Genomic DNA, 25,829 nt, shown 5'->3' with positions numbered 1-25,829 from the left:
CCACCTGATGCGAAGAACTGACTCATTGGAAAAGACCCTGATGCTTGGAAAGAATGAAGGCGGGAGGAGAAGAGGACAACAGAGGATGAGATGGTTGGAAGGCATCACCAACGCAATGAACATGAGTTTGAGTAGGCTCTGGGAGTTGGTGATGGACAGGGAAGCCTGGCGTGCTGCAGTCCATGGGGTTGCAAAGAGTCAGGCATGACTGAGCGACTGAATTGAACTGAATGTAGTAGACTGTATCCCTCCAGAGGTATAGTGCAAAAGTGGGGTAGTGTGGAAGTTCAGCTCTTGTCTAGGCCCCTTTGATTTCTTTCCAGCAAAAGTAGGGCAACTATTTATACTGAATCACTGTCTCTGAGTATGGGTATAAGCTCAACTCCTCACTGGGTTGTGCCAATACCTTGGAGAAAGGAAGTGCAAGACTAACAGCTCTATTTATTCAGGATGGAAGTGTAAACTCAGCTCCCAGCTGGGTCTTAGTGACACCAAGGGAAGAGAATGGGGAGACTGAGGCACCAAGTAACATAGCTTTCTCAACACCTAGATCCCTCTCTAATGGCTGAGAAGATATGGAGACTGAGCTCTCCACTGGACCCTACTGACAGCAGGTGAAGGGGGGTGGGCCTGAATGCTGACTAACTCTGCTTCCCATATTGTCTTTCAGTCTCAGTGCTGGTAGGTGGACATGTAAGTTGAGCTTCATTCTCGGTCTCACTGACACAGGAGCAGGAGGAAAGTAGAGAGCTAACTAGCTTGAATCATACCACTTTGTTTAGTATGATGCTGTTGGGTAGGGGTGGAGGCTGAGCTTGCCAACCCTACCCTTACAGAGAGATTAGAGAGCTGGTGCCTGCTTCCATGAGAGAGGTATGGAAGACTGTAAGTTCTCTGCTTGGCCATACTGACACCAGTTAGCAAGAGAATGGAAGCAGAGTCCTGCTTGCTTCTTCCAGGCAGAGGATGGAAGATTAATTACCTGCTTGGCCCTGCCAAAACTGATACCTCTGGCTAGGGAAAGTAGAGCATGTTGCTTGCTTCTGGGGTAAATTGGATAATCAGCTTCCTACTTGGCCTGTTGAAATTTCAGGGGTGGGGAAGGACAGGGATATGTGTAATTTTTCTGTTGATGTTTGGGTGGAGTCAAGTGGATATTGCCAACAATATTTTCTTTTGTTAGGCTACCCTATTGCCAGTCATTTTGCTGGGGCTGGGGTGGAACAGGCTTTTCTTGGAGTTTTTGTTCTGTCTGTCCCTTTTGGAAATTTTGAGTTGGAAAATTTTGGAAAATTTGGGTCACACCCTTTTTGGGCTATACGGGAGATGATAAGGAAGTCCAGGGGCTCACCATTGTGTTATTCAAGTTGTGAGTTCCCCAGGATTTTTTTCCTTCCACATTTTTCTTTCTTTCTACCATTCAGAGTTTTCCTATGTTTGCTTGTATTATGCTCAGGATTTTTTGGTTGTAAGAGGGAAGGCCTGGGAATTATGGGGGTACTCTGTCTTGGCTAGAATCTAGTCCATTGATTTTTACCTTTCTAATATATTTTAAATTAATTAATGTCTCACCATTAATGTCTGACCCACTACAGCAACCTTAATGTTCATAAACTCCCCTATTCTTTGAACTATTGTGGTGGCTGTCTAATAAATATATATTGTGAGAGCATTTTTCTAATACAAAAATAGAGGTATCCAAAAATATTACAAAGGATTCTTTTCTAAAAAAATACTTAACCCCCCCAACTTCCAGTTATGAAAGGCAATCTGGAACTTGCAGCTCAGGTGCCAGTATTAGGGTTCCTAGGATTTGATGGCTTAACACTATATGGACAACATATCAGGTAATTCTAAATGTAGGCTGTTTCCCCAAACCTTAAAGGTATAAATTTTCTAATTCTAGTAGAAAATGAAGGGATCACTTCCACCTAAGCTATTCAGGGAAGCATTCATGCAGAAGCTTGGCTTTATGGAACAAGATAGGCAGACAACCAGTGTGAACAAATGTACAAAACATACTGGGGTGGCAGTAGGCTTGTTTGTTTGGTATGGTTTATGCAGTTTTTCCTAATTAACAATAATTATCACTTTTGGTGCTTTTATAATATACAGATTAGTAGATCTCTGGATTAGAAAATTTGATTCAGTAGGTCTGAGTGGAGGTTCAGAATTCAGTGTTTTATAAAAGCATTTCAAGTGAGTGTTAGTTCAGGGAAATTTGGGAAATATAGAACTGAGGAGAAAATAATGTCAGATCAAGTTGGAATAGAAAGTAGGTGCCATCATGTTGATGTTTGAAAGAAAACAAAATTCTGTGAAGCAATTATCCTTCAATTAAAAAATAAATAAATTTAAAAGGAGAAAGTAGGTGCCAGATTATGTGAGGCTTTAAAAGCAAGGTAAAGGAACCCAGAATGTTGTTGCTGGATATGATGAATATTTAAGATTTGGAAGTCTGTGACTCCCTTCTGGTCTTTACAGTAGAAATGGTATATTAGGAATGTGAATAACAAAGCTTAATACTTTGCTTACATTGGAAGAACTGTTAGGATTACCTGAACTCTGCAAAAATACATAGTGGCAGGAATGAGACCTTTAACTTCATAGCTCAGACAAGGGCCAGTGTAAATCAAGTGCATCGAATCTTCAGTTTGTCCCCACTCTAGTCTGTAATTAGTGATTTCAGCAGCATTGCATACAGGAATCTGAAAAATGCAACAAAAACAAAAAATTTAGTTCTTTCTATAAGGAGTCACTATACTCGATACTATGGAAAGTAACAATATGATCCTTTCAGTGTCAAAGCCTATAATCTATTAAATGGAATGAAATATAATCAAGTACAGAAATAAACATAATGTTGAACACTATAATTAATATTAAATGGCTCAAATAAAATTAAGAGAAAGGATTGGATAATCCAACATACTAGTGGGATCAAACACAAACCCCAGTACTCTCTGGCTGTTATACAGTGGTGTGAACAGATCACTTATTATTATTTTTAAAATTTTTTATTGGAATATAGTTGATTTATAATGTGTTCACTTCAGGTATACAGTAAAGTGATTCATATCTCTCTCTATATATTTTTACATTCTCTTTCATTATAGGTAATCATTTATTATTATCAGACTAAAGGTTTTTTGTTAATGCTAAAAATTCTCTGGTAGAATTTGGGGAAAAGGGAAGAAAAAAATCAAAGATACCTAGGGGGCGTAATAACTAGGCCAATTCTTTTTGAGTTTGATTAGTTTCAAGGGGAAGATATTCAAATGGATGTAAATTAAAAAAAATATTCATTACTTCACAGTCACATTTCTTGTGTGTCATACTGTGGTTATATGCAAACAAACTACCAGAGGTTTCCCAATGAAACTTTAAAAAAACTATAAATTGATTTAATTTTATCGTCTCTTACTTTAGTTTTAAAAATTCAATTGGTTGCATATTGATTGTCTCTTTTGTTTTCTAAATTTTTTACCCTTCAAAAATATAAGATTTGGAAAGCAGGATTACTATAGCCTTAGCCTTTCTAATAGCACTAGGAACAGGTCTTAGGTGTGTCCTAAAACCATGGTCCAAGATTTATGGAACCCTAATCTAGACTCTTGACTCCTTAGGGAGTTCTAGACTTTAAAAGCAATTTCTAAACCAATTACTGTGCTTTTATATCACCAAAATCAATAAACTGATAACGTACTTCCCAACTAACAACAACACAGGTTGGACTCTTGCAGGTTAGCACAGGTATACCACATTGAGTAGGAGGGCTTGGGACTGGAGCAGTTTCACATGTCACTGAATGAGATCCAGACTACAAATAAACACAAACAAATAAGCAGACATACAAATGACTGTGCAGGCATGTTCACTCCCCACCTTGATAAGAAGTAGAAGCATGTATTCATCCAAAGTGAAATGAACTACAAATGGTCAGCTGAACAATTTAGTTTCCCCAGCTTTATTTGTTGCTTTTAACCAGAAACTAAATTTTCTAGGAATGAATTTACTCACTGTGCATCTCACTTCTGAGCTAGAGTGCCCTTGTGCATCATCTTGGTTACTGTTTGCCTTTTTGACATTTGTAAGTGCTTCAGAGTTTTCTTTTGTAGGAGAATTGTCTGTAAAAATATACAATTTTTTTTTATTTTTCTTTTTAAATTGATGAAAAATTACAATTTTGTGTTGATTTCTGCCATATAACAATGCAGATCAGTCATAATTATGTTTTTCAGTTGCCAAGTCATATCCAACTCCTCCCAACCCCATGGACTGCAGCATGCCAGGCTTCAGCATAATTATACATGTACATATATGTATATATGTATGTGTATATGTATATACATACATACATATATATATATATATATATATATATATATATATATATATATATATATACCTTCCCGCTCTCTCCCCTCCCTACTTTCCCCTCGTCCCATCTCTCTGGGTCATCACAGAGTGCCAGACTGGGCTCCCTGTGTTATTCAGCAACTTCCTACTATCTGAAAAATATACAAAATTAACTTAACAATTGCCAATTTTAAGGATGGTACTTAAAAACACAATATAATTTAAGAAGATATGTTAAACATATAACAGTTACTTTATGCTAAAGTAACAAAAAGCTCAAATTATACCAATTTGTGTTAGTTAACTTTTTAATTCCCAGAGATTTAATTTTTTCTAATTTTAATTACCAAGAAACAACTTTCTAGACATTATTTGATTTTGCACTAGAAGAAAACCATTTATTCTGTTTTAATAGATTTAATATTGGGTTGGCCAAAATGTTCATTTATTTTCTGTAAGATGGCTCTAGTTGCCTTTAACATCATTGAAAACAATTTTGTAAGCTTGTATTGTAACAGCTATCATATCAGCATGCGTTTAAAAAGACTTAATGAAATTGGTGAGTTTTTGTAGCTATTTTAATTTTGAAGATAGAATAAAAAGCAACATTTCAGCATATTATGATTTATTATTTCAAAAAAGGTAAAAACACCAAAAAAAGATTTGTGCAGTATATGGAGAAGATGCTGTGGCTGATTGAACATATCAAAAGTGGTTTGTGAAGTTTCTTGCTTGAGATTTCTTCCTGGATGATGCTCAACAGTTGGTAGACCAGGTGAAGTTGATAGGGATCAAATTGAAACATTAATTGTGAACAATCAATGTTATACCATGTAGGAGATAGCTGACATACTCCAAATATCCAAATCAAGTGTTGAAAATCATTCACACCAGCTTGGTTATGTTAATTGCTTTGATGTTTGGGGTCCACAAAAGTTAAGCGGAAAAAAACCTTTTTGATCATAATTCCTCATGTGATTCTGTATTTAAACATAATGAAAACATTCCATTTTAAAAACAGATTGTGATGGGTGATGAAAAGTGGATACTGTACAATAATGTGGAATAGAAGAGATCATGAGGTAAGTGAAATGAACCACCACTAACCACACCAAAGGCCAGTCTTCATCGAAAGAAGGTGATGTTGTGTACATGGTGGGACTGGAAGGGAGTCCTGTATTATGAGCTCCTTCTGGAAAGCCAAACGATTAATTCCAATAAGTACTGCTCCCAATTACACCAACTGAAAGCAACACTTGATGAAAAGATCAGAATTAATCAACAGAAAACATATAATCTTCCATCAGTATAACACAAGACTGCACGTTTCTTTGATGACCAGGCAAAAACAGTTAACAGCTTATCTGGGAAGTCCTAATTCATCTGCTATATTTACCAGACATTTCACCTTCAGATTTCCATTTATTTCAGTGTTTATAAAATTCTCCTAATGGAAAAAATTTCAATTCCCTGGAATATTGTAAAAGGCACCTGGAACAGTCTTTTGCTCAAAAAGAAAGTTTTGGGAAGATGGAATTATGAGGTTGCCTGAAAAATGGCAGAAAGCAGTGGAACAAAATGGTGAACATGTTCAATCAAGTTCTTGGTAAAAATGAAAAATGTGTCTTTAATTTTTACTTAAAACCAAAGAAACTTTTTGGCCAACTGAATATATCAATATAAAAATCAGAAGTTACAAAACAGGGAATTTAGGTCAGTAATTCAAATCACAGAAGAAGCCTTACTGCATTGGATGTTGGTTTCTTTGGACTGCACTTTACCATTCAAGGGTGGAGGACGGCAAGATGCAGGAGAAAGATTAGGTGTCTGAACAATCAATATATCTGAAGGCTAAGAAAAATACAAAGTATCTTATGGCTACTGAATTCAAGTTTAGTTTTGTAAAACATTTAGTAATATTATACAGTTCATTTCAATCCTCAATTTAAAAACTTTTCTTTCTCTCTTTTCTCACCTGGCTATGGCCTATAGGTGAAGTGCAAAAGACTCTTAATTTATATGTAGTACCAGGTTGCAGGTGATTGTATAGAAATTCCCTTGTGGTTCCATTGTAGATTATGTTCCAGAAATTCACTAAAGGGATAGAAGCAAATTTGTCCAATTTTTATAGGTAACTTATAAATCTTATCTCATGTATATACCATTTTGGAAGTTAACTACCGTCCAATCACCTATTTACGGTAATTAATTATATTCCCACAGAATTAACCATAAAATCATACTAGATCAGTTAGTAAATATGATTCGTTATCAAAAACTGGAGAAATCCAAGTAAGTTCTGGGGTTTAGTTAATAGTATTATACCATTGGCAATTTTCTGGCTTTGATAATTGCTCTATGATATTGCACTAAGATATTAATATTAGGAGAAGCTAAGTGAAGTTTGCACATGGGAATTCTCTATACTATTTTTTGCAGCTTCTAGGCAAGTCTAAAATTATTTCAGAATGAAACCTTAAAAAATCATGATGCCTTACCATCCAAATTCTCCCTAACTTCTAAACTGTAACTTGAAATGTTTGTCCCACCATTATCTTCGGGTGGTTCTGAAAAAGAGAAATAAAATTAAAATTATTCTTGAGTAAACTTAAAAGTCTTTCATTGCAATGTTATCTCATAAATTAAGATTTTTCATGGAAGAAAAATGCAAACATGAAACTTAACAGGATATTAATATTCAGATATTAATAAAGATCATAAGAACATAATCAAATTACATTATTAGACTGTTACTTAAGTAACAGTTCTTTGGAAGAGACTGAAATGCCAATTGTATGTATCTTAAAGTGGATTTTTCCTGTTTAGAGGCAAAATAATTTGTATAATATCTTGTCAAGTTGATATTTATCATCGATGTGTCCTAATTACAGCCTCTATATTAGATATAATCTTACTTGTAATAACCATAATTTTAAAGGCTCATATAAAGTTCAGTAATTTGTTCATATGTGAATTAATGAGATAGCAATAGAGAACTAGAAAAAAGAACATAGTTTATAATGGAACATTTATATGGTAAAATATTTAATGTACAAATGATTAAGAGAATACCTTGTAAAGCTGAGGGCAATTAGAGGAAGATTTTTTTCTCAGTAGTTAATATTTAGAGTAAGTTTTTAAATAGAAAAACATTACTTACCCCATCCAATTTTTACTCTGTGTGCATGGATCTTTCCCTTTATATATGGTTTTTTAGGGGATCCAGGCTTATCTGGACAGGTGGCATATTTTACTTCTCTACTGGGGTTGCTTCTTCCTTCTGTATTGCAGGCAAAGATCTGCTTGAGTAAAAGAGAATACTTTGGTTAACCGTTGGGAATAAACGTGTGATTTGAAAATGTGCAGTTTGCAAATAACACTGTAAAGCAAGTTATTTGACTGAAAATTTCTGAGAACTAAATACAAAAAGGTCTCATTTCAACCCCAAAAGGCACTCATTTTTATCTTTAGTGAAGTGTATACTTTTATATTAAAATATGATACAAGTTATGAATTATAGCCACATACCCTGAACTTGTATGTAGTACTTCTCTGAAGATTTCTTACAGTGCATGAAAGACCTTCTCCATTGTATTGAGGTTTAAAACCCAATCCCTGAAAATGAAAGACAATGAATTTAGGAATGAGACAGGCCTGGGTTCAAGTTCCAACTTCAACTTATTTTCTATCTGGGTGGTCTTGAGAAAGCCCCTTAGACTCTGAAATTCAGTTTCTCTGTATAAAAAAAATAGAGATAATTTCTACTTTAAAGGGCTCCTTTTTTCAGGATGTAATGAGATAATGTATATGAAGGCACTTAATATATTACTTACACAAAAAATCTAAATATTAGTTGTTTTATTTAAAATGTGGTAAAATATACATAACATAAAAGTTACAGTTGCTTTTTAAGTTGACTAGTCTATTCAGTATAGACTTGAAAGTTTGGAATGGAATGAAACAATTTGCCCTCCACCCACATCAGAGATTCAGGGAGATGAGGAAATGGCTTGCCCTGGTGAAGTATGTAGGAGATCTGTGGGAGCATGCAAGTTTGTCCAGGATAGGCACAAAGCTGAAGAACTAACACACTTCTCTGAGCCTCTGTTCTGTTGTTATGGCTGTTGCTGCTTCTAACTTATTTGTAGGGACTTGGGTACCTTAAGATCTCCCTCTAGGCTTGCTTAACGTTGGTTCTGCACTGGTCCCATCCAGAACACTGAGACTCAGGAGTCATGTACTTTGATCAAAGTAAGTTAATTAAGTTAATAAAATCTTATTTTTTTCAGAGTAAAATGCATATAAAATATACCTAAGAGTGAAGTTGAAGACTAAACGATATGAAAGAAAAACTTACAAATCCTGCTTCCTCCATTTCTAGTACATAAGTAAGACTGTCATTTGGATTTGTGTTAGTTGGGGCACACCATTCTAGCGACAAATTACAGATTCCTGCTTCTTTCAGTTTAGGGGGTGAAGGTGTTGGAGGCATAGTTCCTGATGTATGGAAGACTGCTATTTCACTGAAATCACTGAAAAATAAATGAAGATGGAAAAATTAGTTTCAAGTTCTTATTGAAGTATAGACTTTTAAATATTGTAGTAGTTCAATGTACCTCAAGCCGAACTTATTTTTGGCAGCTAATCTGAATGAATATTTTGTAGAAGCATTCAGTTTAAGGATCTTGTGCTGTTTCATGGTACCCATATAGCAAGTTTTGAAGTCTTCACCTTTGCCCTTAATAATATACATAAAATATTAGAACATTATAAAATGTTTCAAATAAAAATTCATTAATATTAATAATTCACAAATAAGTGCTTTAAAAAAATAAAATTGCTTACCTCATCCCATTCCAAAAAGAAGCTGTTTATTTTGGAACCATTACCATTGGAACTCTAAAAATATCAGAAAGATAAAATTATGATGAGCTATTTTTACACAGTATACCCACCCACCTACACACACGTATATACGACTAAAGTGAAGGAAATCACTGTAAAATTAATCTGCTTGCATTTTATTTTTGAAGTAATTCAGATATTAATGTTAAAATGTACTTTTTACAGTCTATAGGACATGCCAAATTTTATGTTTTGTTTTGCTTCCTAAATTTTATGCAAGGAAGAAAGTTAGTACTTAAAGTAAATTGAGAGGTAAACTTATTGTTAATCACAGTTACAAATGTATTTAGGTTATAGAAATTGACATTTTAACTTTCATTAGTTATTGAAATTCTGATTGACATTTATCATTTAATTGATGCTCTATATAGACAGAAAGAGAAAGATGATTATGGAGATGGAAAAGTGCTAGGGAAATAGGTCAGATGAAGCATGCAAAATTTCATATTTAATATTCAAGACAAAGTAGAAAGAATGTTTTTAAATTAAAAAACATTTTGAGGTACTTTTGACAGTAAAATCCTTACTTTCCAACGTAAATTCAGGCTGCTCTTCGATCGGTTAATCAGTTTGGGTGCAAGTGGAGGGTTTGGTTTGCAACCTGGAGTTGTGAAGCTAACCACTTCAGACACAGTTCTGTGTGCTGAGCCTCTTACAGTTGTAATTCTAAAAATGTAATGACAATTGTAAGCGTTCAAATATTTATCCTAACATATGTACTAAATTGCGTACTTGAGTTTCCAGATACATTTCTTAGGAGCTAATTATAAAATTTTTTCCAATTGAACGAAGCTGTATCCTTGCAAATAGTGGCTCCCAAACCACCCTCTTACCGGGGCTGGTGCACCGGGATGACCCGGAGGGGTGGGAGGTGGAAGAGGGGATCTGGAAGGGGAAAACATGAACACCCATGGTGGATTCATGTCAATGTATGGCAAAACAAATACAATATTGTAAAGCTAAAAAAATAAATAAATAAATAAAAATAAATTGCAAATAAAGAAAGAAAGAAAGAAAGTGAACTAATGCTGGATTTGTAGGGGGTTGTTTTGAAACTTGAATGAAAGACCACTCTGTTAGCAAGTAGCAAGGCTGACTATAGGAATCATAGGTAGTAAATTGATACAGACTCAGAAGTGAGGCTGGTTATATGATGGAGGGAGGTTGTGTAGGATGGAGTACTTACCTTACAAAATAGGCCATGGATGGCTGTAGATCAAGTAGAGTAAATGTAACTTCATCACCGCTGTGGAGATAACCTTTGATTATAACATCTCACACACATTTAAAAGGTAAGTAACAATCTTAATCTTATATATTCAACTGATAAAGAAGCACAATTCTCCTTGAAGTTTAGATAAATTTAACAGATTATATAAGAATGCAAAATATGTGATATTAATAATTAAAAATTCTTCACTTGCACGCCAAGTTAATATACCTCTAGGAAGTGGAATTTTATTTTATTGCTACAGCTTCTTCACACTGTAATAATACAGATTTGTTTTTAACTAGCTTATTTTAAATTGTGTTCATATGAAAAGCCTCAAAGACACCATGCATCATGCAATTTATTTGCTCACACAGAGCAGTCTTTTGGGGGTGGCCACCTATCTGCTACAGTGGCTAGAGTGGCTGTGCTCCTATACCTACATCTTCCTGAGCAAATACTCATAAGTACTTTGGTATACTCTACCATTTCAAGGAGCTTCCTGAGCTTCTAAACCCTGAAATAGCCTCTAAAAAGAGCTAAAAGATTGTTACTTCTAAGCAAAGACCTATGCTTCTAAGTGAAGGTCTCTCAAGGTTGTAGGGTGATAAGAGGAATAGACAAAAGTATATTTTTATAAAAAACAATGACTTTTGTGGAATACATAATACCAGAAAAAGACTATTATGTAAATTCATGCAAAACTTAATTTTATATATAGCTTTTCATCACATTTTACATATTTTCATCACTTTACTCAATATAGAAGATTGTGTATTATAATTTTTAAATTAAAATTTGTAGTTGTTAATTATAAAAGAAATAAAACTTTACATAATCAACTACATTTAAATTTTCACTTTGAGTCTCTGAATAAAGGTGACAAATTCTAGCAAATAAAATTTAAGATGTTTATGATTTTTAAAGTGCTGTAAGACAGCTTGAGATCTCTGACTTATTTCTTGCCTAGATGTTTGGTAGGCAAAAGAACTTCTCTTTCCTGTGTAGGATTTCCTTTCCATTGTGCCTCTCTCAGCTTGTTCTCTTTCAGATTGTATGTCCCTATCCAGTTGAGAAGATGTTGGAAGTGTTTGGTTATGCTCTTACTGTGTCCTCCACTGTATTCTCTCTAGTCCTGGTTCTATCTTCTAAGCACATTCCTAAACTCATTCTCCTGCTATCACGTGCTGAGTGCTCAGTCGCTCAGTCATATCTGACTCTTTGCGACCCCATGGACTGTAGCCCACCAGGCTCCTCTGTCCATGGGATTTCCCAGGCAAGAAGACTGGAGTGGGTTGCCATTTCCTTCTCCTTCTGCTATCACAGTTCCACATTATAATGAACTCCTGTAATGAAATTCCCGGGAAAGGCTGGGTCTTTTATTTCCATTGCAAGGCAAATACCTCCCTTGTGTACACAAAGGCCTGCCATCCTGTTTGCTTAAGTGACAAAAGAGAAGGGAGAATTAGAGGAAATCTTTTCTTCCCCAAGTCTAAACTTGTCATATAAGACATCTATCTGTAAACTGAAGAGAATGGAGCAGTTGATATCTAAGGTTCCCTTAAGCTCCAAAATACCTATGATTCAATGAATTTTGTGAATCAACCAGCAACCTTCCACCACTTATAAAACTATTTCTGTAGAAAATTACACCCAAAGCTTGAAAAAAAAAACTGCAGAAAAATCTTTAGTACTTAGCCTAGGTATAAGCTAAGGTTTAGAGTGTATATTTGAATTATGAGAAATGAGAGATGATTAAAAAGAGACTTACATATATACATTTATATATTTTCCATTTTTACCACTGTTAGATATTGCTAATTCAAATGTTACAGGAGATTTAGTATGATTGCATTTCGCAGAACCATGTGTCTTCCATGAAATAACAGCAGAGCTTGTCTGAATATCAGAAACCTAAAACAAATAACAAGAATTCAAGTAGGATACTTAAAAATTATAATATGTAATTTATGGTGTAATCTTTCCCTAGGCCTTGTTTGATGCTAAGTATATCATCTTTTCATGTTAGGTGCTTAAATACTGTGACTAAACAATGAGCCATTAATATTATCTTTAACAATGCCACACTGGATCTTTATGTATTTGACAGCTAAAGAAGATTATGAAATTTTATCCAGGTAAAGGCGTCAAATTAAAATTGTGCTAGTGAAGAATATCAGTGAATTTTCATGTTTTACAGTGACAAATCAAATGAAAAGAAATACTTAAATATTCTCTTTAGTTACTTACTACAGGTTTCTCAATGCTGAAACAGCAAGACTTTCCATGTTCTGTTCTGCATTCTAAAAGTAGAAAAGCAGCCCAAAACAAAATATTACATTGGCAAAAACAAGATAAAGGTAAATGCCCATTACCCAACTACAAATATATCATCACCAAGAGATCTACTAACACCTATTAGCAACTTACATTAAAAGTTTTAAAATAAGAAAGCAGTCTAAAATGTATGCCATTAAATAAACTCTAACAAAAGATGAACTAAGGTCCTCAATTTAAATAAAAGTATGTGAACTTTTTAGGATGGTAGAGTAATTTTCAATGTTTTACTGGCAGATAACTAGAAAAAATTATGTGATGTGTATATAAGATATCTGACATGTTTTGCATGAAGATGTCATTTCTCCATAATTTAAAAAGGAAGCCTAATTGTGGTTTTATTAAGAATTGGGAAGTAAGGGTACAAAAAAGGCAACAGGAAATGGAAGCAGAAAATGGCACCTAGATATTTAAAATGCACTGATACTCCTAACATTAGGATGTCTGTTCATTGGCGACAAAACCAAAATCCTCACCTTACCTTTTTCTGCAGTATTTGATGATGGACTCGTGCTTTGTTTTCCACCTGGTTTCTGCTTGATGTCTTCACTTCCTGGGTTGATGCATTTGTTTCCATGACTAGTTTCAACGTGAGAACTAGCAGCATTGGAAGTGCTGGTCACATTGGCTGTATTGAGAGCAACATCGGTGGCAGAAGTACTTGGAGCACTTTCAGAGATGGGAGGGTTGGGAGCACTGTAAGGAATGGAAGAGCTTGGAGTGTTGTCAATAGGTGATGGTGTGGAAGTACTGTCAGAGGTGGAAGTCTTGGAGGCATAATTAGTGCTGGAAGGGCTCTGAACACTATTTTCACTGGTGGAAGGGTGCAGATCAGTGTCTGTGGTGGAAGTATTAGAAGCATGGCCAATGGAAGAATTCCAGGGAGTATTGTCAGTAATATAAGTGCTTGGAAGGTGGTCAACAGTGTGCGTACTAGGAGTATTGTCAGCAGTGTAAATGTTCAGAGCATTGTTCACAGTGCAGGTACTCAAAGTGTCTTTGGTAGTGTAGGTGCATGGAACATTGTCTACAGTGTAAGTGCTGGAAATATTGTCCACAGTGTAGGTACTTGAAGTACTGTCAACAGTGCAGGTGCTTGGAGCATAGTCTACACTGTAAGTGCTCAGAATACCAGGAACACTGGAAAAATCATTAGCTTGGTTCAAAAACAATGAGGTGTTGGTAATCATACAGCTATTTTTGTGTCCATCAATCTGGCTTTCTTGAATTTCTTTCTTCATATGTTCTTCCATTTTACCAGCCCATTCATCAAGTTGGTTATAATTTGCTCTTCCATAGGAATAGGTTTCTAAAAGGAATAATAATTACAATAGTTACATATCTCAAAATCTTTTAAATCTTTTTCAAACCACCAAAAGCGCTCATAAACTGTGCTTTACTTAAAAAAAGTCTACTTTGCTTTAATACAGATGTTAGGTTAATGTGTGTATTTATTATATACTGAAATATACAGAAAGAAAAACATGAGCAAATGCAGATAGTGTTTTCCTAGGGAGTAACTCTACTTCCAAATTTTAAGGTTTTAAGATGATTATAATGTGTCTTTTATAATACCACTGTATGCCATTAATAATGAAAACATTCCTTTATGACTTTTCAATATGATTCTATAGATCCAGTCAGTAAAATAAATATCATAAATCACATGCTATGTCAAAGTACAAAAAATTTATAGAAAATTCTGTTTATGGGCATTTTGCATAAGACATAAACCAATGCCTCTTATTATCCATCATAATATATATGCATGAAATGCAACCATTTATTGAAATATTAGTCCTCTACTTTTAAAATTTTAATAGTTGCCCACAGCTGTTAATTTTAACAAACTAAAAAATCTCCTGTTGAAGAATATTATATACTACCATGCTGCTCATGATATACAAATGGTGCTGGTGGTGGTGACAACGGTGGTGGTGGTGGCAACGGTGGTGGTGGTGGCAGCAGTGGTGGTGGTGGCAGCTGCTGTGGCACAAGCTCTTGAATGTAAGGTGGTAGAAATTCCCCTTGAGATGTGGGATGTATCAGTTGAGGGGTTTGTGGATGCATAAAAGTTGGTGCTATGAAGTGTGATACTTGTTGTATAGGAGCAGACATGGTCGTGTAGTAGTCGATTGTCTGAGGCATAATGATAATTTTTCGAATCCCATATTCTTCCACCACCTAAGATGGAAAACAGAATCATATAAACATATTAGAATCCATAAAAATCAGCATTTTCCTACTATGTTTTAGATTTGTATTCTGTGCTCTAAAACCATAAAGGATCAAACACCAATAAAGAAGTAAAACTATGTCAAGCAGGAGGCAAGATATTTCTTCCTTTTCCATACATTTTTAAAAAATGTAACTTTTGACAATAGATAATATATTGTCATGGTTCAAAACAATAATGTATAAAAAATACATGAAAAGTTTACTTCCTAAGCCTCATTTCCTTATTTCCCTCCAGTAGATTATTACTGTTTTTGGTTTCTTCTGAAAACTTTCAGAATTTCTTTATGCCTTGCAAGCAAATAAGAATACAGATTCTTGCTTTTCCTCCTTTTAAATTACATACAGGTAGCATTATTTGCACATTCTTTAGTTTGTTTTTTACACATAGAAATATATCTTGAAGATCTTTCTATATCATACATAGGGCTCCCCCCCTTTTTTTGCATTGATGCTTATTTGCCTAGTGCTCCATTATCTCATTAAATGGATATACTTCAACAGTCCTCCATTGACAGGCTTGTGGGTTGTTTCCAGCCTTTTGTGATTACAAACAATATTATGACAAATAATTCTTGTACATTTATTATTCCACATTTATAAAAATACATCTTTGGATAAATTCCTAAATGTAGAACTGCTGGATGAAAGGATACTTGCGTTTATATTTTTGTTAGACATTGCCTAAATAGATAATTCCATTTAGAATTAAACCATATTATATTGACTTTTGGGCTTCCCTGGTAGCTCAGCTGGTAAAGAATCCACCTGCAATGTGGGAAACCTGGGTTTGATCCCTGGGTTCGGAGGAACCCCTGGAGGAGGGCATGGCAACCCACTCCAATATTCTTGCCTGGAAAATCCCCATGGACAGAGGAGCCTGCAAAGCTACAGTCCATGGGGTCGCAAAGAGTCAGACACGACTGAGTGACTAAGCACACACACACACATTGACTTTACTATGTTCTTGATCTCCATAGCGAAGCAATAGAAAAAGACATTCTCAATTATAAAATTTCTGAGGCCATGTAATATCTTATTAATCTCTATAGGAGCCAAAGCTCTCTGCCCATTTTAGGTACCTGATAAACATTTGAGGAAATTTTAAAAAGTGCCCATTGTAGGCTTCCATCAAAAAGTCTACAAACAATAAATGCTGGAGAGGGTGTAGAGAAAAGGGAACCTTCTTACACTATTGGTGAGAATGAAAACTAGTACAGTCACTATGGAGAACAGTGTGGAGATTTCTTAAAAAAACTGGAAATAGAACTGCCATACGACCCAGCAATCCCACTGCTGGGCATACACACCAAGGAATCCAGAACTGAAAGAGACACATGTACCCCAATATTCATTGCAGTACTGTTTACAATAGCTAGGGCATGGAAGCAACTTAGATGTTCATTGGCAGACAAATGGATAAGGAAGTTGTGGTACATATACACAGTGGACTATTACTCAGCTATAAAAAAGAATGCATTTGAGTCAGTTCTAATAAGGTGGATGAAACTGGAGCCTATTATGCAGAGTGAAATAAGTCAGAAAGAAAAACACCAATATAATATATTAATGCATATATGTGGAATTTAGACAGACAGCAATGATGACCCTATATGCAAGACAGCAAAAGAAACATAGATGTAAAGAACAGACTTTTGGACTCTGTGGGAAAAGGCGAGGGTGGGACGATATGAGAGAATGGAATTGAAACGTATATTACCATATGTAAAATAGATGACCAGTGCAAACTCGATGCATGAAGCAGAGCACACAAAGCTGGTGCTCTTGGACAACACAGAGGAATGGCGTGGAGAGGGAGGTGGGATGGTGGATCAGGATGGTGGGACACATGTACACCCATGGTTGATTCATGTCGATGTATGGCAAAAACCACCACAATACTGTAAAGTAATTAGCCTTCAAATAAAATAAATAAATGAAGTTTTAAAAAAGTGCCTATTGTAGTCTGACAACTGACAATGAAATACTACTGAACTGAAAATACTAATTTTAGGGTGTAATGCCCACACACTGTAAGAAGCCTTTACAGCAGCAATTGTATTAGATAAGTAAGACTGGTTAAAATATATAGAAATAAACAAACAAAAAAAATGAAGTATTAATGAATATGAAGAGATACAAATTCATTAGATGAATAAGGCATTATTTACAAGACAGCCTAGGGAGTAGTCAGGAGCGGTGGCTGAGAGGAGCTACCCCATATCCAAGGTGAGGAGTGGCGGCCATGAGGAGATACCGCACGTAAAAGGTAAGGAGCAGCAGCTGTGCTTTGCTGGAGCAGCTGTGAAAAGATACCCCAGGTCCAAGGTAAGAGAAACCCAAGTAGGATGGTAGGCTCTGAGAGAGGGCATCAGAGGGCAGACAGACTGAAACCACAATCACAGACAACTAGCCAATCTGATCACACAGAACACAGCCTTGTCTAACTCAGTGAAACTAAGCCATGTTGTGTTGGGCCACCCAGATGGACGGGTCATGGTGGAGAGGTCTGACAGAATGTGGTCCACTGGAGAAGGGAATGGAAAACAACTTCAGTATTCTCGCCTTGAGAACCCCATGAACGTATGAAAAGGCAAAAAGATAGGACACTGAAAGAGGAACTCCCCAAGTTGATAGGTGCCCAATATGCAACTGGAGATCAGTGGAGAAATAATTCCAGAAAGAATGAGGGGATGGAGCCAAAGCAAAAACCACACCCAGTTGTGGATGTGACTGGTGATAGAAGCAAGGTCTGATGCTGTAAAGAGCAATATTGCATAGGAACCTGGAATGTTAGGTCCATGAATCAAGGCAAATTGGAAGTGGTCAAACAGGAGATGGCAAGAGTGAACATCGACATTCTATGAATCAGCAAACTAAGATGGACTGGAATGGGTGAATTTAACTCAGATGACCATTGTATCTACTACTGTGGGTAGGAATCCCTAAGAAGAAATGGAATAGCCATCATAGTCAACAAAAGAGTCCGAAATGCAGTACTTGGATGCAATCTCAAAAACGACAGAATGATCTCTGTTCATTTCCAAGGCAAACCATTCATTATCACAGTAATCCAAGTCTATGCCCCGACCAGTAACACTGAAGAAGCTGAAGTTGAACGGTTCTATGAAGACCTACAAGAATTTTTAGAACTAACACCCAAAAAATATGCCCTTATCATTATAGGGCATTGGAATGCAAAAGTAGGAAGTCAAGAAACACCTGGAAAACAGGCAAATTTGGCTTTGGAGTACAGAATGAAGCAGGGCAAAGGCTAATAGAGTTTGGCCAAGAGAACACACTGGTCATAGCAAACACCCTCTTCCAACAACACAAGAGAAGACTCTACACATGGACATCACCAGATGGTCAACACCAAAATCAGATTGATTATATCCTTTGCAGCCAAAGATGGAGACACTCTATACAGTCAGCAAAAACAAGAGTGGGAGCGGACTGTGGCTCAGATGATGAACTCCTTATTGCCAATTTCAGACTTAAATTGAAGAAAGTGGGAAAACCACTAGACCATTCAGCTATGACCTAAATCAAATCCCTTACGATTGTACACTGGAGGTGAGAAACAGATTTAAGGGACTAGATCTGATAGACAGAGTGCCTGATGAACTATGGACAGAGGTTCGTGACATTGTACAGGAGACAGGGATCAAGACCATCCCCAAGAAGAAGAAATGCAAAAAAGCAAAATGGTTGTCTGAGGAGGCCTTCCAAAGAGCTGTGAAAAGAAAAGAAGTGAAAAGCAAAGGAGAAAAGGAAAGATATTCCCATTTGAATGCAGAGTTCCAAAGAATAGCAAGGAGAGATAAGAAAGCCTTCCTCGGTGATCAGTGCAAAGAAATAGAGGAAAACAACAGAATGGGAAAGACTAGAGATCTCTTCAAGAAAATTAGAGATATAAAGGGAACATTTCATGCAAAGACAGGCTCAATAAAGAACAGAAATGGTATGGACTTATCAGAAGCAGAAGATATTAAGAACAGGTGGCAAGAATACACAGAAGAACTGTATAAAAAAGATCTTCACGACCCCGATAATCACGATGGTGTGATCACTCACCTAGAGCGAGACATCCTGGAATGTGAAGTCAAGTGGGCCTTAGGAAGCATCACTACGAACAAAGCTAGTAGAGGTGATGGAATTCCAGTTGACTTATTTCAAATCCTAAAAGATGATGCTGTGAAAGTGCTGCACTCAATATGCCAGCAAATTTGGAAAACTCATCAATGGCCACAGGACTGGAAAAGGTCAGTTTTCATCCCAATCCCAAAGAAAGAGAATGCCAAAGAATGCTCAAACTACTTCACAATTGCACTCATCTCACATGCTAGCAAAGTAATGCTTAAAATTCTCCAAGCCAGGCTTCAGCAATACGGGAACCGAGAACTTCCAGATGTTCAAGCTGGTTTTAGAAAATGCAGAGGAACCAGAGATCAAATTGCTAACATCCTCTGGATCATCGAAAAAGCAAGAGAGTTCCATAAAAACATCTATTTCTGCTTTATTGACTATGCCAAAGCCTTTGACTGTGTAGATCACAGTTCAGTTCAGTTCAGTCGCTCAGTCGTGTCCGACTCTTTGTGACCCCATGAATTGCAGCACGCCAGGCCTCTCTGTCCATCACCAACTCCCGGAGTCTACCCAAACCCATGTCCATCGAGTCAGTGATGCCATCCAACCATCTCATCCTCTGTCGTCCCCTTCTCCTCCTGCCCCCAATCCTGCCCAGCATTAGGGTCATTTCCAATGAGTCAATTCTTCGCATGTGGTGGCCAAAGTATTGGAGTTTCAGCTTCAACATCAGTCCTCCCAATGAACACCTAGGATTGATCTCCTTTAGGATGGATTGATTGGATCTCCTTGCAGTCCAAGGGACTCCCAAGAGTCTTCTCCAACAGCACAGTTCAAAAGCATCAATCCTTTGGCACTCAGCTTTCTTCACCATCCGACTCTCACATCCATACATGACCACTGGAAAAACCATAGCCTTGACTAGACAGACTTTTGTTGGCAAAGTAATGTCTCTGCTTTTAAATATACTATCTAGGTTGGCCATAAACTTCCTTCCAAGGAGTAAGCGTCTTTTAATTTCATGGCTGCAATCACCATCAGCAGTGATTTTGGAGCCCCCCAAAATAAAGTCTGACACTGTTTTCACTGTTTCCCCATCTATTTCCCATAAAGTGATGGGACCAGATGCCATGATCTTAGTTTTCTGAACGTTGAGCTGTAAGCCAACTTTTTTACTCTCCTCTTTCACTTTCATCAAGAGGCTCTTTAGTTCTTCTTCACTTTCTGCCATAAGGGTGGTGTCATCTGCATATCTGAGGTTATTGATATTTCTCCCAGCAATCTTGATTCCAATTTGTGTTTCTTCCAGCCCAGCATTTCTCATGATGTACTCTGCATATAAATTAAATAAGCAGGGTGACAATATACAGCCTCGACATACTCTTTTTCCTATTTGGAACCAGTCTGTTGTTCCATGTCCAGTTCTAACTGTTGCTTCCTGACCTGCATACAGGTTTCTCAAGAGACAGGTCAGATGGTCTGGTATTCCCATCTCTTTCAGAATTTTCCACAGTTCATTGTGATCCACACAGTCAAAGGCTTTGGCATAGTCAATAAAGCAGAAATAGATGTTTTTTCTGGAACTCTCTTGCTTTTTCGATGATCCAGCGGATATTGGCAATTTGATCTCTCGTTCCTCTGCCTTTTCTAAAGCCAGCTTGAACATCTGGAAATTCACGGTTCACATATTGCTGAAGCCTGGCTTGGAGAATTTTGAGCATTACTTTACTAGCATGTGATATGAGTGCAATTGTGTGGTAGTTTGAGCATTCTTTGGCTAAACAGTGGAAAATTCTGAAAGAGATGTGATTACCAGACCATCTGACCTGCCTCTTGAGAAACCTGTATGCAAGTCAGGAAGGAACAGTTAGAACTGGACATGGAACAACAGACTGGTTCCAAATAGGAAAAAGAGTACGTCAAGGCTGCATATTGTCAGGATGCTTATTTAACTTATATGCAGAGTACATCATGAGAAACGCTGGGATGGAAGAAGCACAAGCTGGAATCAAGATTTCTGGCAGAAATATCAATAACCGCAGGTATGCAGATGATACCACCTTTATGGCAGAATGTGAAGAAGAACTAAAGAGCCTCTTGATGAAAGTGAAAGAGGAGAGTGAAAAAGTTGGCTTAAAGCTCATTCAGAAAACTAAGATCATGGCATCTGGTCCCATCACTTCATGGCAAATAGATGGGGAAAAAGTGGAAACAGTGGCTGACTTTATTTTGGGGGGCTCCAACATCACTGCAGATGGTGAGTGAAGCCATGAAATTAAAAGACGCTTACTCCTTGGAAGGAAAGCTATGACCAACCTAGACAGCATATTAAAAAGCAGAGACATTTCTTTACCAACAAAGGTCCGTCTAGTCAAGGCTGTGGTTTTTCCAGTGGTCATATATGGATGTGAGGTTGCACTAGAAAAAAAGCTGAGTGCCGAAGAATTAATGGTTTTGAACTGTGGTGTTGGAGAAGACTCTTGAGAGTCCCTTGGACTGCAAGGAGGTCCAACCGATCCATCCTAAAGGACATTAGTCCTGGGTGTTTATTGGAAGGACTGATGTTGAAGCTGAAACTCTAATACTTTGGCCACCTGATGTGAAGTGCTGACTCATTTGAAAAGACCCTGATGCTGGGAAAGATTGAGGGCTGGAGGAGAAGGGGACGACAGAGCATGAGATGGTTGGATGGCATCCCCGACTCAATGGACGTGAGTTTGGGTAAACTCTGGGAGTTTGTGTGGACAGGGAGGTCTGGCGTGCTGCAGTTCTTGGGGTCGCAAAGAGTCGGACACGAGTGAGTGGCTGAACTGAACTTAACTAGCGAGGTTTTGTTAAACATCACTGCAATTGCTTTTTAGCATTCATGATAACAATAAAGTGAATGAATGAATGGTGTTCTAGAAGTTCTCTTATCATACAGTAATGTAAAAAAAACTGTTAAATAATGGCTTAGTGCTAAATACCGAATAAAGCCACAGTAGTATACCTCAGACATGTAACCAGGAGGAAGATATATTGGTGGCAAAGTACCACTTGGTGACATCAAAGGTACATCAGCAGGTCCTAGAAGAGAATTATTATTAATAAAATTTTAAATAAGTTTTCGAAAGTCTATTTAACTTTGCACAGTGAAAACTAGTTCCAAGGCTGAACAAGTCACCCATTTTGAAAGTGTATTTTGTTTGCTTACATAGGAGACTAGGTAGGAATGTAGATAAGTCAATACAAATTCATCCCAAACGATGAAAAATAACCAAGGCACGTAACAGGGATTGGGTGAAATTTATATCATAAAAGTTTTGGCAAAATACACAGCTAGTGTATTTACTTCCAGTATAATTGTTTTTGGGCTTTCCAGGTGGTGGCAGTGGTAAAGAATCTGCCTGCCAATGTAAGAGACACAGGAGACGTGGGTTTGATCCCTGGGTCGGGAAGATCCCATGGAGGAGGGCATGGCAATCCACTTCAGTATTCTTGCCTGGAGAAACCCATGGACAGTAGAGCCTGATGGGCTACAGTCCATAGGGTTGCAAAGAGTTGGACATGACTGAAGTGACTTAGCAAATACACATAATCGTCTTTTACTTACCCATTTTACTCACCTATCATAGTTGTATGTTGAATAATACATGCAGAATAATATGATATAGAGAAGTTTTACTCTGTATCATAAAATATATTTTATAGTGATATTCTATAAAAAACTTAAATCAATTTTCACATGAAGGCTTTTAACTAATAATAGCAAAGAGAAATAATTTGGGAATAACAACATAACATAAATGACCCAATGCTACTCATGTGATGCCTTATTTTTATACTAGATATTCTTACTATCTTAAACACACATTGCATAGGAAATAAAAATACAATACAGAATAGAGACATTTATATGTCATAATTCTTTTGTTTATCTGAAATTATTATAATTAGTGCTTAGTTGTAAAAGTATATGTGGCTTTCAAAGCCTAGAATGGTAATTTGCTGTTAATAAGGGGGAAAATAATAAATATGAGTTTATGGTAAACTCTATATAGCAGCCATATGGAACCCAATGCTAAATGATGTTTCAAAGCATTTTGAGACATAGCTCAAAATCACCTTCAGATGCAAAATAATTGGCATAAAAACAGAAACAATCACCGCACTTGAAATAATTAATAGTAAATCTTTTTAAAAGTTTTTATTATTTATTTATTTATTTTAGCTGTGCTGGGTCTTTGTTACTGTAGGGGCTTTTCTCTAGTTGCAGCAAGCAAGGACTACTCTCTAGTTGTGGTGTGTGGGCTTCTCATTGTGGTCGCTTCTCTTGAGCACAAGGTCTAGGGCGTGCAGACTTCAGTAGTTGCAGCACTCGAGCTCTAGAGCACAGGCTCAGTAGTTGTGGTGCATGGGCTTAGTTGCCCTGTGGCATGTAGGATCCTCTGGGACCAGGGATCGAACCTGTCTCCTGCATTGGCAGGTGGACTCATTACCACTGAGCCACCAGGGAAGCCCCAGTAATAAATTTTAAATGAAGTAAATATTTATTAATTTTGTACTACTACTGAAATAATTCTGTATGCTTCACATTTGCTATATACACATGTATATAGATAGATATCAAACTTTTAATAGTTATATATAAATAATTTCCCCCTTCTTATACATTGTTCTATCTTAAATGTTTACTGTAGTGCTGGAATGGGCTTCCTAGGTGGCTCAGCACTGCCTGCAATACAGGAGTTGCAGAAGCAGGTTAGATCCCTGGATAGGGAAGATCCCCTGGAAGAGGGTATGGCAACCCACTCTAGTACTCTTGCCGGGAGAATCTCATGGACAGAGGAGCTTGGTGGGCTACAATTCATAAGGTCACAAAGAGTTGGACACGACTGAAGCGACTTAGCATAGTGCTAGAATAGGCTAGGCGTTAATGAAATACTTGTTGAATGTATGAATGAATGAGTTGTCTGAAGCACTCACCAGTCTCCTATCAGAGTATAGTCTAAAGCTATCAGTGGTTGTGAATAGTTCAAAAATCTGGACTTTTTCAAATGGAATTCTTCAATTAATTGTTAATTTTTATAAGTACTTTACATGAAGATCTGTAGTAACACTAGCAAGATGAGTCCTGGTTGTTCTGTTGATATAATGCTCCCATGAGTAGTATATAAACTTAAGAGCACTCAATATAGCTCAAACAGGAGAGGATATTAGGGGATTAGATTACTAGTAAAATCATCTCACACTAATATTTAAATTCACCTCTATTTGATATCAAACAGCATACATACTTTTACTGACCTTGAATATTTTGAATGCTCCCATCATTGGACTTGATGGTGAGGATCTCCCCAGGGTTAACGTGCACCAATATAATCTAGAAACAAACCATTCTTTAATGGCATATTTTCTATTAATCTATGAAAAAATCATCATTGTCTTTTTGAAAAAATATTCAAAATCACTAATTGGGGTCTCAAAATGCCCAAGGAGTTGAGTACAACTAGGCACTAAGTAAGAGCAGGTCCTCCCTCACCCAAGTAAAACTTAGTATAATAGGATCATAGGAAATAGGTGTATTGAGAGGGAGGAACCAAATTCCACCCCTCCAAAAAAAAATCTGCAAAAAAAGAAAAACAGAAAACTAAACTTATCTGAAGGTAAAATTCAGACATACTTGTTGTACCCAGTATTGAGGACAAGAAGGCCATCTGGTATATCTATTGGGATGAGTCATCACTTCTGAATGATTAGTAGTACACTGTGTTCCAACAGTGATATCCAGATAACTCTCCATCTAGTAAAAAGTAATTTTAATTTTAATAAGGTCATTTTTATACTGGCTGCTTTTGACATGGTGATGTCAAAATGATAAGCTATAAGTACAATATTTGCTCATTTTTTTTAAGCTCTGAAGAAAAACAGAGACCTTTTCACATTCAGTTCAGTTCAGTTCAGTCACTCAGTCGTGTCCGACTCTGCGACCCCATGGATTGCAGCACGCCAGGCCTCCCTGTCCATCACCAACTCCCGGAGTTTACTCAAACTCATATCCATTGAATCGGTGATGCCATCCCACCAGCTCATCCTCTGTTGTCTCTTTCTCCTCCCACCTTCAATCTTTCCCAGCATCAGGGTCTTTTCCAATGAGTCCTTACTTCGCATCAGGTGACCAAACTATTGGAGTTTCAGCTTCAACATCAGTCCTTCCAATGAACACCCAGGACTGATCTCCTCTAGGATGGACTGGTTGGAATTCCTTGCAGTCCAAGGGACTCTCAAGAGTCTTCCCCAACACCACAGTTCAAAAACATCAATTCTTCAGTGCTCATCTTTCTTTCTAGTCCAACTCTCACATCCATACATGACCACTGGAAAAACCATAGCCTTGACTAGATGGACCTTTGTTGACAAAGTAATGTCTCTGCTTTTTAATATGCTGTCTAGGTTGGTCATAACCTTCCTTCCAAGGAGTAAGCGTCTTTTAATTTCATTGCTGCAGTCACCATCTGCAGTGATTTTGGAGCCTGAAAAAATAAAGTCAATCACTGTTTCCACTGTTTCCCCATCTATTTGCCATGAATTGATGGGACCAGATGCCATGGTCTTAGTTTTCTGAATGTTGAGCTTAAAGCCAACTTTTTCACTCTCCTCTTTCACTTTCATCAAGAGGCTCTTTAGTTCTTTTTCACTTTCTGCCATAAAGGTG

At 37.0% G+C, this 25,829-nt stretch overlaps 1 protein-coding gene across 1 annotated transcript in view; it reads right to left on the bottom strand.

The window, feature by feature from the left end:
• LOC145535230 (fibronectin type III domain containing protein 3C1-like) overlaps positions 1-25,829 on the bottom strand; it is a 53,311-nt gene that overhangs the window by 24,771 nt on the left and 2,711 nt on the right. Inside the window, exons 3-22 of the mRNA XM_081563548.1 lie at positions 24,798-24,917; positions 24,422-24,497; positions 22,125-22,201; positions 14,698-14,995; positions 13,293-14,120; positions 12,725-12,777; positions 12,246-12,388; positions 10,451-10,510; positions 9,792-9,930; positions 9,205-9,258; positions 8,976-9,097; positions 8,717-8,891; positions 7,888-7,974; positions 7,520-7,658; positions 6,858-6,926; positions 6,335-6,453; positions 6,105-6,210; positions 4,021-4,127; positions 3,707-3,820; positions 2,559-2,708 (exon numbers count right to left, since the gene is read on the bottom strand). Of these exons, the coding sequence (XP_081419674.1) occupies positions 2,559-2,708; positions 3,707-3,820; positions 4,021-4,127; positions 6,105-6,210; positions 6,335-6,453; positions 6,858-6,926; positions 7,520-7,658; positions 7,888-7,974; positions 8,717-8,891; positions 8,976-9,097; positions 9,205-9,258; positions 9,792-9,930; positions 10,451-10,510; positions 12,246-12,388; positions 12,725-12,777; positions 13,293-14,120; positions 14,698-14,995; positions 22,125-22,201; positions 24,422-24,497; positions 24,798-24,917 (3,036 nt within the window). The remainder of the gene's footprint in view (positions 1-2,558; positions 2,709-3,706; positions 3,821-4,020; positions 4,128-6,104; positions 6,211-6,334; positions 6,454-6,857; positions 6,927-7,519; positions 7,659-7,887; positions 7,975-8,716; positions 8,892-8,975; positions 9,098-9,204; positions 9,259-9,791; positions 9,931-10,450; positions 10,511-12,245; positions 12,389-12,724; positions 12,778-13,292; positions 14,121-14,697; positions 14,996-22,124; positions 22,202-24,421; positions 24,498-24,797; positions 24,918-25,829) is intronic.

This window comes from Giraffa tippelskirchi, chromosome X (assembly GCF_054371585.1).
Source record: "Giraffa tippelskirchi isolate mGirTip1 chromosome X, T2T-mGirTip1v1.2.pri, whole genome shotgun sequence".
Classification (NCBI taxonomy): Eukaryota; Metazoa; Chordata; class Mammalia; order Artiodactyla; family Giraffidae; genus Giraffa; species Giraffa tippelskirchi.
This window is presented reverse-complemented; position numbering and strand designations above follow the sequence as displayed.